At 37.9% G+C, this 13226-nt stretch overlaps 1 protein-coding gene across 6 annotated transcripts in view; it reads left to right on the top strand.

Moving 5' to 3' along the window:
• Window positions 1-13226, top strand: part of EXOC2 (exocyst complex component 2) — a 366769-nt gene that overhangs the window by 140360 nt on the left and 213183 nt on the right. For all 6 annotated transcript variants that reach the window (XM_004387908.2, XM_023742032.1, XM_023742035.1 and 3 more), the window contains one exon: window positions 6068-6148. In XM_004387908.2, the coding sequence (XP_004387965.1) occupies window positions 6068-6148 (81 nt within the window). The remainder of the gene's footprint in view (window positions 1-6067; window positions 6149-13226) is intronic.

Below are 13226 nucleotides of genomic sequence, written 5' to 3'. Positions count from 1 at the left end.
GTAAAATGAAATCCTTGACAACTTCAGTTTTTTCTCTGTTTATCATAATGTTGCTTATTGGTCCAGTTGTGAGGATTTTTTTCTTTTCTTTATTTTAAGGTGTAATCCATACTGAAGGCTGTAGTCTTTGATCTTCATCATTAAGTATTTCAAGTCCTCTTCACTTTCAGCAAGCAGGGTTGTGTCATCAGCATACGGCAGGTTGTTAATGAGCCTTCCTCCAGTCTTGATGCCACCTTCTTCTTCATATAGTCCAGCTTCTCGGATTATTTGCTCAGCATACACATTGAATAAGTATAGTGAAAGGATACAACCCTGACCCACACCTTTCCTGACTAAACCACACAGTATCCCCTTGTTCTGTTTGAACAACTGCCTCTTTATCTGTGCACAGGTTCCTCATGAGCACAATTAAGTATTCTAGGATTCCCATTCTTGGCAGTGTTATCCATAATTTGTTACGATCCGCACAGTCTTATGCCTTTGTATAGTCAATAAAACAGAGGTTAACATCTTCCTGGAATTCTCTGCTTTCAGCCAGGATCCATCTGACATCAGCAATGATATCCTTTGTTCCCCATTCTCTTCTTAATCCAGCTTAGCTTTCTGGCAGTTCCTTGTGGGTGTACTGCTGCAACCACTTTTGAATGAGCTTCAGCAAAATTTTACTTCGCTTGATATTCATGATACTGTTCGATAATTTCTGCATTCTGTTGAATCACCTTTCTTTGGAACGAGTACAAATACAGATCTCTTCCAGTTGGTTGGCCAGGAAGCTGTCTTCCAAATTTCTTGGCATAGAAGAGGGAGCACTTCCAGCACTTCATCCATTTGTTGAAACATCTCAGTTGGTAATCCATCAATTCCTGGAACCTTTTTCACCAGTGCCTTCAGTGTAACTTGGACTTCTTCCTTCAGTACCATTGGTTATTGATCATATGCTGCCTCCTGAAATGGTTGAACGTCGACCAGTTTTTTTTGGTACAGTGATTCTGTGTATTCCTTCCTTCTTTCTTTTGATGGAGGGCAGGCCATGTTATGGAGACCAGAGTGCTCTGGGCATATTTCAAAATGGTTGTTTACCCTCCCCCTGCTAGACACATAAGGAGATTTTCCTTCAGCCTTCCGAGCAAGAACCTGGTGGGGTTCCTGGAGGTAAAACTTGTGATAGATTGGGGATGCCCTTAAGACTGCCCCACCCCTTCCTGCCAGGAGTTTTTATTTTTCAAGTTCATCTACCTTGAGTCTTCAGGAATTCATCAGTTATAGTTTGTTCCTACTGTGATTCTGCTCCTGGTAAGCTGTGATTTTCTCTTGTCTCTCCCGTTTCTGGGGTGGCAGTTTGCCCTGTGACCTCAGTTCTGTGATGGATCTAAGAAGAGTTGTTGATTTTCAGCATGTTCAGTTTTTTTTTATTGTAAGAATGGGATTGACAACCTCTGTGTTCTTTGCTTGTCGAACCAGAAACCCAAAAAACCGGATATCTTATTCTTGGCAAGTACAGCATTATCACTTGCTGCTTTGGTTAAGAGTTCAGGCTGCTAACCAAAAGGTTGACAGTTCGAGTCTACCTGCTGCTCCTTGGAAACCCTACGGGCAGTTCTACTCTGTGCTGTAGGGTCTTTATGAGTCAGAATTGACTCGATGACAATGGGTTTATAGGTCAAAAATGTATAATGTTCTTTATGGTATACTAGAATAAAGAATACCAGAGTAAAGAGGCCAAAGTAGAATAGATAATACATGTTGCTTAATAGACTATTTGTCCTCCCTTTCATGTTCCTTTTATTGCTGCTGTGCTGGGTGGTGGGAGCCATAATTGATTTTTTCACACATTCTTTTGATAGTGTCTGTTGCTAGGTGCCATCAAGTCGGTTTTGACTCATAGCGACCCTATAGGACAGAGTAGAACTGCTCCATAGGATTTCCAAGGAGCAGCTGGTGGATTTGAACTACTGACCTTTTGGTTAGCAGCCAAGATCGTAACCATTACACCACCGGGGCTGCTTGATAGCATCTGTTGATGTATAAAAGGAGCCCTGGTGGCACAATGCTTAAGCTCTTGGCTGTTAAACGAAAGGTAGGCAGTTGGAACCCACCAGCTGCTCCTTGGGAGAAAAGACCTGACGATCTGCTTCTATAAAGATTCAGCCTAAAAAACACTGTGGGGTACTTCTACTCTGTCCTGTAGGATTATTATGAGTTGGAATCAACTCAACCACACACAGCAACAATAGTATTGATGTATAAAATAATCTAGGCAGATATGATTATCTAGAACCCAGTTATTTAAGTGAGAATCCTTCCTACTTATTATTCTTTCGTGTAGTAGTTGCAGTTATTTTATTATTTATTTTTTTAATATAACTAGGGAAGGAAGGGAGTCATCAGTTCCTTAACCAATTTAAATATAATTTGTCTATGATTTAGTCACAGAAGTTTGCTAGCATAGGAAGTAAAAACTAAATGTTTGAAAGAATCTTTTATAATTTTAAATTATTAATGCATCTAATATGGTCTGCTTTCTAGTTCTCTACTTTAGTAAGTATGATCCTCAGAGGTCTGCAGATCATATAACCTGTAGGCCAGATTAGGCCCACAGCTTGTCTGTCTCGGCCAGGAGTTAAGCATGGCTTTTTACGTTTTTCAAGGGTGTTTAAAGAAAGAATATGTGATAGAGACTGTGTGAGGCCCACAAAGCCTAAAATCTTTACTCTCTGTCCCTTTATAGTGAAAGTTTTCCCAGCCCTGTCATCCCTGTATGAATGCTCCCATCTTTCCCTGGTGAGAGGGACATGTAGTGGCTCGAGTGTGTGGGTGGCAGTGTGCCTGACACTGAGTTCTCACAGACCTAGCCCACTCACATGATTCCACTATGCGTCATTTAGTAGTGGCATTTGTACTGTTGTGTGGATGGACAGGTATTATGATTTTTTTAATCAAAATTGCAAATTTAATGTCTACATTTTATTAGAGAGTTAAATCAAAGGATCAGATAATTTCAGTGAGTCAGTAGGCAAGATGTGCATCTTTCTATAATCCTGACTTTTCTTTGAGTAGTATTTTTATACATACTTTTTTGTCTCTCAAATATAAATTTATGGTGTTCAACTGTTTTGCATTATTTAAGTTTTAATAGATTAGAAACAATAACAAACCTGTGATCATGTACCAAGTTACTTATTGAATTATACTATTTAAGGATGTTTTCAGAGAAAATAAAAGGTCACGTGAACCAGACATCGGGTTATTTGGTTTAATTTTCTGGGAATAGGATTGCCTTTATCAGATCTCAGTGTCTCTCATCCTCATGTTTGGCTGACAGTTTGACAGTGGCTCTGCTGTGGTGGAGATGGTTGGCAGGAAGCTGCTTTGTCAGCAGAAGAGGGCTGTAAACTGAGCTGGGGAGCCAGTTTCACCTCATCTTGACCTGCTAATCAGTGATGGGTTTTGTCAGCATCAGAAAATGTGACTGCCTGATTTTCTTTCATGTTAATTTTGACCTAGAAAGTAACATTTTAGGCAAGGCTACTGTTGATGTCACTCTGAAGATGGAATACCTTATTCCTGTGAACAAACCACATGCAGTACTCGCTCAATAAAAGTAGGACATATGCTAAGTGTTCTTTTGCAACCAGAGTTTTCACAAAATCACAGTAGCATTTAAATAAATAGCGTAAGCAGATTTGCTTATCTAGAGCATGTAAATCTTTCTAGTTTCGGTTTATAATATTTGAGCATAATTTGCCTCCTTTCTTTAAAGATAAGGAAGTTGTTTTCTACTTAACAAGTTGAAGTTAAGTTTAGCTTTGATATGTGGAAACATAATATGTCACTTTTATCACACAATCCAAATTTCTTCACTCTTGAATCAACAAAGACAATAAAAATATAGTGGTTCCTTTTTTCCAGGTGTAGTTCTTTTTGTTTCTATGAGTGTTATTCAGCCAGAGCAGCAGTCTGTTTATTTTAGAATTCCAAACAAAATTTGAGGTGGCTTTGCCTCCCTCATAAAAAACAAAGTATAGACAAGGACAAGATGAAGATTAAAAACTAGTTACACGAAGCAGAGAAATAGATGTTATCAGGCATTGAGAATGTGTTCATAGTGCTTTGGAGCACTCAGTTTGACCTAGCATTTCCTGACCAGTGAGTCAGTGGAGACACATTGAATTGTATAGGTCTGATAAAAGCAATGCGCTTTTTTTTTTTGGCTTAAACAAACTTTGTTTTTCTGTCATAAATCCACTACCTATAAGTGGTGGGTTGTAGCAGAACCTCTAAGTTCCTTTTAAGAAAGAGTTTTGACTATTTAAATGCCAGGGAATCCACAAAACCAGTGCCGTCGAGTCATATCCAACTCAGAGTGACCTATAGAACAGAGTAGAACTGCCCCATAGGTTCCGTAGGCTGTAATCTTTACAGGAGCAGACTATCACATCTTTTTTCCACGGAGCGGCTGGTGGGTTTGAACCACCAACCTTTTGGTTAACAGCCCGAGCACTTAACCACGGTGCCACCAGGGCTCCTTATGTTAGGGAATAGCTAACATAAAACAGTGATTTTCATTTTAGTATACTAGATCTGAATGAAGCCTGTGGAGCTATACATCCTACAGTTGGGTTTCTGCTAGGGCAAATTATGTGAAAGAATAAAATCCTGTGTGTTTTAGCAGCTATTATTTTGGGGGAGGGGAAGAGTCTGTTATTTGCAACTGATTTTAATTTACAACTGACAGAATAAGTTCATTATTCTCATTTTACAGATGTGAACACAGAAGCTTAGGCAGTTTAAGTTGCTTGCCCATGCTAGGTAGACAGTATAGAATAAGATTTTTTGTTCTGGAATCATACTGCTTGAGTTTGAATTTTGGGTTTGACTTTGTGTCCTTGGTCAACTTATTTAATTTCACTGGGTCATGAAATTAGATATCAAATAAAATATCAAATATTCATCTGTAAAATAAAAATAATACTAAGATATATATCATTGGTTTCTTACAAGATGAGCAATATCCATTGGAGACTTAGCATTGTGCTTATTTTAGCATATGGTCATGGCTCAGATAAGGTTGATATTTTCATTTTTTGTAACAATTTTGAGCTTGAAATTCTATTTGTCTGTTTTGTTTGAGGAAACCCTGGTGGCATAGTGGTTAAGAGCTACGGCTGCTAACCAAAAGGTTGGCAGTTCGAATCTACCAGGTGCTCCTTGGAAACTGTATTGGGCACTTCTACTCTGTCCTATAGAATTGCTATGAGTTGGAATCCACTCGACAGCAGTGGGGTTTGTTTGAAAGTCTTTTTAGATGCTTCGCTTCAATAAGCCTAATTTGCTCTGTTTAAAACCTTCACTCTTCAGTAAGTAAAACACTTTCAAAATGTAATTTGTTAAATAATTTTCTAATAATCTTTATCAGAACCAGACATAAGTCAATAATAGCAAAACTCCAGTGTAATCTGTACATCCTCAGTTGATGTATGGGTAGATGTTACTAGATATTTTTTGGGAACCTTCAGGGAAATAGTTTATTCTTGTTATAGAATGTTTTAAAAATGAATATAACATAAATAGTGTATATTTTGCCATGCTATATCCCAAGGCTGAAATTAAATGTTTTGAGGTTGGTAGATGTCACAAAGTAGTATTTCTGTTTTGCAAATGATGAAGCCGAGGAATAAGAATGACTTTTTCCTCTAGCCAAGTATCAAAGACATTAGCAGTAAGACCCAGGATGCTTTCAGTCTTGATTTTCTCCCTCCCTCCCTTTCTCTTTTTTCCCTTCCCTTTTCTTCCTTTCTTTTTAATTCAGCTGCTTTTACCACTCAGCCTTGAAGATCAGATGATTGAGTATGTGTATTTATACTATTTTGATAGTATAAAACTATGAGTAGGTTAGGCTGATGTCTGCTGGTTACTTTGCAAAGTATTGCATGTTTGTGCTGCTCCTTTCCAGCGGTGAAAATAATATGACCATTTTGTAAAGCTGTTTAAAAATGTCATTTTTGTATAATATATTCCTACCTATTAAAATGGACTGCATTTTAACAAGATTTTTTTTTTCTAGCAATCCATCAAAAACTGGAAGCAGATGGAACTGAAAAAGTGGAAGGATCCATGACGCAGAAACTGGAGAATGTTCTGAACAGTAAGTTTTGTCTTTCTACCCAAAACTATTTATGGACTTTAAAACAAGATTTAATACAGCATTTGGACCTGATTTCACATAACAAGGCAGTAAGTTACATCTTAGTATTTATTTCTAAATACTTTATGAACATAAAGGGGCAACAACATTGAAGGTGAGTGTTCTGTTTCTGTTTGCATTTTATTTATGAGATATCACAATTTGAAAGGAAGCCAATATACTTCTTAAGAAGTTAACTTTGCTGCCGTAAAACAGGTCAGTATGTAAATAGCATCAAAGATAGAAAAGCACTGAAACAGATGCCAGGATTGTCATTGACCAAAACCCCGAAAAAGATATCTCCAAGTATCTACCCATGTTAATGCAAATAGTGCCATCTGCGAGAATGACAGGTACTTACTTGTCATTTATTTATTTATACCTTGCCTTTTTCCATAAAGGATTTAAGGGAGCTGGATACTTAAGAGTATGTCCAACTCTGTGACATTTTGTAAAAATTGTAGGCCCAGGAGAGACTGATATATGCAAAGTTTTGGGTCCCTTCCACCTCCCCTTTTATCCTTTTGCTGACATCTTAAGCTCCTAAATAGGAGCTACTTATCCTACTGATTTGGAAAGATCTCATCAGATGAATTAATTCTTATTAGAACATTAGTGGCTTAAAGTTACATTATCCTCTTTCACGCCTACAGTGAACTTTCAACATGGGGCAAGAATGCCCTGGGGAAGCTCCTTGTTTTTAAATATAAATATAGCATATGATTTCCCCCATGAAATACAGTCAAAAATAACCAAGAAATTTAAGAAACTTCATGTCAAATATTCAATGATTCTCTGAATGCAGGACTGTGATATCGAGTTAATTTTGCACTTCCAGCTTAATTTAGTCCCAGAGGCAGAAGTTTCTGAGCCCTGTGTAAATATCTGTTTACAAATCTGGGGATCCCTGATAAGGACATCTCTTCTAGAAAGAAGCATTACTTTGGTGTAGGTTTTCCTTTGTAGTAGAATTCGAGTACTTGGATTTCATTCTAAATTTATGACTTTTACCAGCAGTTAAAAATTTTTTCCCTCTGGTTATTATTAGTTTTTATGCCTTGAGGTTTTTCTTTGTTTTTATCTGTGAGAACCAAGTTACCAACTTCGTTGAAATGAATGTTTTCTGAGTTCAACCCAAATGAGTATTTATTAAAGCCATTTCTCTATTAGCACTGTCAGACACTTGAAAGTCCTGAATCTTTTCTGCCTAGGGATGTTGTTTTCACTGGAGAACTTGTTGCTACACCCTAATATCTATGAAAAAAGAAGAAGATTATTTCAGTAACTTTTAAAAGATGACTCATAGGAACAAGCTGATATAATAAGTATATCATTGTATAAATAGAAAAAAACATGATACTCATTAAGGCTTGGAAAAAATAAAAGTCTATTTTATACGTTATGGTTAGCACAGTATCTTAATACTGCTTTTTTCTCTTAAGGAGCGGTTTAGGAAATCTTCATTCCAGGCTTATGGTATGAAAATTGTAAGGGAAGCTGTTTTACTTCTTTTCCTTTATAGCCATGAATTTGTGCTAGAAATGTGTCATATTAACTTTCTATTGAAGTTTACTCTTTTTGGGTAAGTTGGGCTCGACAAAATGGTCACTTCGTCATGAGCCCTCCCTTCAGGACTTTTTGGTGGAAGAATTTCCCCTTAGGTGTATTCCTTAATAATAATTCCCTTTTTCCCCAGAAACATTCTTTATCAACATGGTGTTGGTGTTTGCTATATTAGGATAGGGTCAACTTTACGAGCATTTCAGCACTTAGCTGTGTACAAGTGCTGTGCTAGATTTAATGTGGGATACAAAGTTGGAAGAGATGTGGTTTCAGCTCTCTAAGTTTCTTCCAACTAGATTGATGTATTATATTTATCCAGGACCTAAATGACTGTAGGAGCCCTGGTGGCACAGTGGTTAAGAGCTCGGCTGCTAACCAAAAGGTCAGCAGTTCAAATCCATCAGCCGCTCCTTGGAAACCTTATGGGGCAGTTCTATTCTGTCCTGTAGGGTCACTATGAATCGATTTGACTCCACGCAACAGGTTAAATAACTGTAAAATGGTGAAAAAAGTGTAGAAAATTAAAATCAGAAAAAATTTTTATAGAAGTAATTAGGAAAGAAGGAATAAATGAATATGAATGTAGTTTAGTTTGCTTATATTATTACTAATGCTTTTGTTTTATGTATAAGTTATATGCTAATTTATGTGCATCTTTCTTTAGTTTTTTTAAGTGAGAGTTTTTTTTCTTTGAATTGTGTAGCCTTTCTCACTTTAAAATAAGTTTCTACAGGGTAATGTTGGTTATAAGAAACTTAGGCCATTGTATTCAGGGTTTATCATTGTCTAATCCTTTCATTGAAATTCCTTTTCTGTTTTCAAGCCAGTGATGAAGTGATGACTATTAATTTATTTATATCAAATTCTCATATCCAGCCCTATGTTCTTTCTTTTTCCAAGAGTATAGAACAGTACTGTCCAATAGAACTTCTGCGATGATGAAAATGTAGCTGTTGAGCATTTAAAATGTGGCTAGTGCAGCTGAGGAATAGAATTTTTTAATTTTAATTAATCTAACTTTAAATAGCCACATGTGGCTAGTAGCTACCTATTAGAATGTGGTATTAGAATAGACAATGTAGTTTAAGTATTCGTAGTGGTGGTTACAGTAGTAATAGCTAAAACTTATGAAGTGCTTACAAAGGGTCAGGTGCTATTCTTAACATTTTATACATGTTTAGTCCTTAGAACAACCCTATGAGGTTTGTAGTATTACCTCCATTTTATTGATGAAAAATACTGAAGTCCCGGAAGATTAAATGAGCTACCTAAGGTCATATGAGTAGTAAATGGCAGGGCTTGGATTCATATGCAGAAATCTGGCTCCAGACTTCAAACTGCAAGCTGTCCTTGCTGTGTAGGGTTCCAATATGCATGAAGCTCATTACCATGGTTCAGTTAAGTAGCACCAGCCCTCCAGCAACATGGCTCAGATTTCAATTACCGTAGTGTATTAGCTGTGATTGCACATGTATAGACCTTGCTGCCAGCTCTTCAGTCCACAGATCATCATGTAATAACAGATGCACATCAGGGCCAGTGATCAGCAGAGCCCTTTTCTTCAGAGTCTGAGGGGGTGAGTCCCTGTGCCTCTGTTACTAGTTCATGCAGACACGGTCAACAAGGCATGCAATTTTTTATCTCTTTGTTTCTCAGTGATAAAACCATGTGACATTTTATAAGAACGGATAATTGAAACAGGGAATTGGCCCACAAAGATAAAAGCACATCAAAAAACCCAAAGTGATAACACTGAGTGAAATTCAAACCGAACCTAAGTGGAGTTACAGAAGAAATAGCTGACCAGGGAATGTGGGTGGTGCTCCTACTGGAGAGACTACGGGTGTGCAGCCAGAGGAACTTAGTGAGGGGGACTTAGTGACAGAAATGTGGGAAGTGGTTGTGATGAAAAGGGTGGGGGTGTCCCAGAGGAAAGGATGCTGGCAAAGAACTTCACATTAAAGGAACTCTTAGAGTTACTTTACAGAATTGAAAGTGCAAAGGATAAAATGCTGGCAGTGAATCCAAACTTAGGATGGAGTATGACAGTTTGCTAAGGCATAGAAACTGCTTGCTCATATCCTAAGATTTATGATGAAAAAAAGGCAAACACTCTTGATAAGTTTTTTACAAAGAAATTAAAACACGTAATTTTCAGTGTTTCTAATGTTTGAAATTACAGTGTACTAAATATATTTCACTATTTTTTAAATTTTTGTATATTTATAATCAACAGTAAGCAAGTTTTTGTTTCAGTAAAATTTTTTAAATGTCATGGAACCATCATAATTCTCCCCATTGATCATTAAACTGCTTTGCTCCATTTCAACTTGTGCGGCCATTTTGTGGCCCCACAGTACCATGCACAGTGGGGCTGGCCTGTGCTGTATTACACCACCTAAGTAGAAAGAATACTGGACATTTGATGTAGGAGAGTGCATTTATTGAGCACATGCTCATTCTGTCCCAGGAATATAAAGATAAAACTTGCTCTTTGCCTTCTAAGAGTTTATAGTCTAGTGAAAGATACGGACCGATAAGCAGGTGATTACGTTATGGTGTGATGATGCTCTGCTAGTGGTAACCCTGGGATGCATCCGGAGCACACATAGGGGCACCTGACTGAAAAGTGGAGTGGAGAGAATCCCAATCCCAGAGAAGGGTGGCATCAGCCTTATGAGGGGGCAGAAGGTAGCCAGGCAAGCAGGGGTTGGTGAGTAGGTTGCTAAATGGATACAGGTGTGTTCCAGGCAGGGCAAGCAGCATGAGCAGGAAGGCACCAAGTTTAGAGTCCCAGAAACTATCGTCCAGTATGGCTAGCGTGCAGAAGTGATTGGTGAGACTGCAAAGGAGATGGGGCTCTTGTGACACACTTCTGTGTAGTGTTGTAGAATTTGTCTTTATCCCAAAGACAGATGTGACCCATGGAAGGATTCTAATAAGGGAGTGACGTTAGGAAATTTTTAAGGAACTTTATGCGAGCTGTGTAAAGAATGGATTAGAAGGGAGCTGGATTAGAGTCAAGAAAGGAGACCAGATAGAAGTATGTAGTTGTAATGTAAGAGCAGATAGAAATGGTGAGGACTTTTAACCAAAACAGAGGTGGTGAAGACTTTTAACCAAAACAGAGGTGGTGAAGATAGAGTAAAAGACAAATGAGAGATATTAAGGAGGTAAAATAGGCAGTACTTGTCCACTGGATTGATGTGGGAAGTAAGAAAAAGGAAGTAGACAATGATGACTTCCAGATTTCTGGCCTCAAGCTGAGGAAGAGGAGCAGGTTTGGGGAATGCAGAGAGGAGTAGAGAGGAAAAAATTCAGTTCAATTTATGACCTGTAGAGTTTGAGATTCCTGAGGGTCATACCAATGAATATTTTTCTAGCTCTCACCATATCCTAGCTGTGTAACATTAGGCAAATTGAATAACCCCTCTGTGTTTCAGTTGCCTCTGCTATAAATGGAGATCATTATAGTGCCTATCTTTATATCTTACAGTGTCATAAACAAGTTTAAATGAGTTAATACATGTAAAGTTTTTAGAATAACACCAAACATAGAGTAAATGCTCACTATATTACCTATCATTATTATATGTCTAAATCAAAAACCAAACCTGTTGCTGTCGAGTTGATTCCAACTCATAGCGTCTAGTAAAAATAGATTAGTCCTAACCTAACAGGCGTATCTTGAGATACAGATTTGGGACTCAACAGCATAGAGATGATAGTTGAAGTAACAGGATTAAATGATTTCACCCAAGTACTGTGTTATAATTAAAAGAAGAAAGCCTTTTACTAGCAGATTTGAAACTCTAAGAATTAAGAGTCATGTTTGTAAAAAAGGAACTGACTTACTAAGCCTTAGTCAGTGGTGTGCTGGTAAATATTAACAACTGGCACTCCCAAAAGAAAAAAACCAAAAACAGGCCACCGGAACCCTAATTTTAGCATTTGCTGATTTCCAAGCTGTAAATACTCCCACTGTGGTTGATTTCAAACTGCCAGTCCAACACTACTGAACCAAAGCTGGAAAGGGATATGAGCCTGTACAACATGCACCTTTCTCATCCACAAAATTCCAGTTTCGTGTACTTCATGTGGGGTTATAAAATTCCAGTGCCAGAAACAGTGTTGTAAGCAAGTATTAAATATTGCTAACGGTGCTGTTAACATAAGGAAATGATGTTTGTTGTAGGTAGCAGTCTAATCATTTTCTTAGAGTCTGTTAAGACGAACTGCATCAGTCACAGCAGGTGGTTAAGTGTCTTGTGCTCTTCGTTCTGTTATGCGTTTAAGTAAAAATTTTGAAGCTTCCTTAGTTTTCCAGCTGCTCTAATGTTTCATTTCCTAATTTCATTCAGCTTGCCTATCCTGGGATAAATTGTATTTTGCGGTGTGTGTCTTGAGTACTCTTCCCCCCCACCCATGCCCATCAAACAGATCCACTGTCTCAAGGGTCAATACCTAGAAAAGGACCAATAAGGTCACTTGAAAGTAAGAGAAAGCATAATATTGACATTAAATAAACATGCATGAGAGTATAAGACACCATTGGAATTACACAACTAAGTTTTCTAGATAACAGGACTTCCTGGCACAATTAAACATTTTTTTCTTCTTTTGCTGCTTTTTGCAGTTAAGAATATAAGATCAATTGCCAGGTATGAGTTTGATTGGTTAGTGTGCAGTGCTAACATCACCCCTCTTTCCACCTTACACTGTAGGAAAGTTTCACTATAATATGGGCCTGCAACAACTGTGGCAGCTGAGTATTGTTACCACAGCGTTGCTGTTAGTTCTCAGGTTCGTTTGGATCTAAGGCTGTGGCGGTCACCGTCAGCATGCATGGTGTTGAGATCAGCCCAGAGTGAGGATAAAGGATGAAATTTCAGGTCTTCGCTCGCTCAGCGCTGGTAAAACAGAAGATCAAGGTTTGCTCTGAAACCTGTAAAGCCAAAGTTGCGGTTTTTATGACCATGCGGTTGAATTAGATTTGTTGTGTGGTTCCCAGTGCTCTCAAACCCCTGCTGGCTACTGTAGATGCGCGTGTTCTTGGTGTGAGGAAGATGAGTGAGGGTGTGGATGGAGGAGTGCACATGTGCGATCACTACTTGGAAGGACCCAGGGTTCCTGCTGATGGTGGAGAACACCACTGTTGTTTAGTTGTTTTTTTCCCTCCTTCATAGCCCTAGCGAATACAGAGACATACAGTGCTTGTGAGTTGCTGGTGATTTTTATCTGCCTGCATAAATCTTGGTTTTGCTGCTCTCATTTATTTCATTACTAGATATAATCATCCAATTATCAAAGAGTTATGAACTCCCAAAATTTTATTGTGTATGCAGTAAAATTCACAGCAGAATAATAATTTATAGGCAGAAATTGTCTATTAATTAAAATTATAATTTTATAATTTCTCTGTATGCGTTAATTAAAATTCTCCGTATATACATTCATCTCTGTATAAATAAACTAT

Source organism: Trichechus manatus, unplaced genomic scaffold (genome assembly GCF_000243295.1).
Source record: "Trichechus manatus latirostris isolate Lorelei unplaced genomic scaffold, TriManLat1.0 scaffold00198, whole genome shotgun sequence".
In the NCBI taxonomy this organism is placed as follows: Eukaryota; Metazoa; Chordata; class Mammalia; order Sirenia; family Trichechidae; genus Trichechus; species Trichechus manatus.
This window is presented reverse-complemented; position numbering and strand designations above follow the sequence as displayed.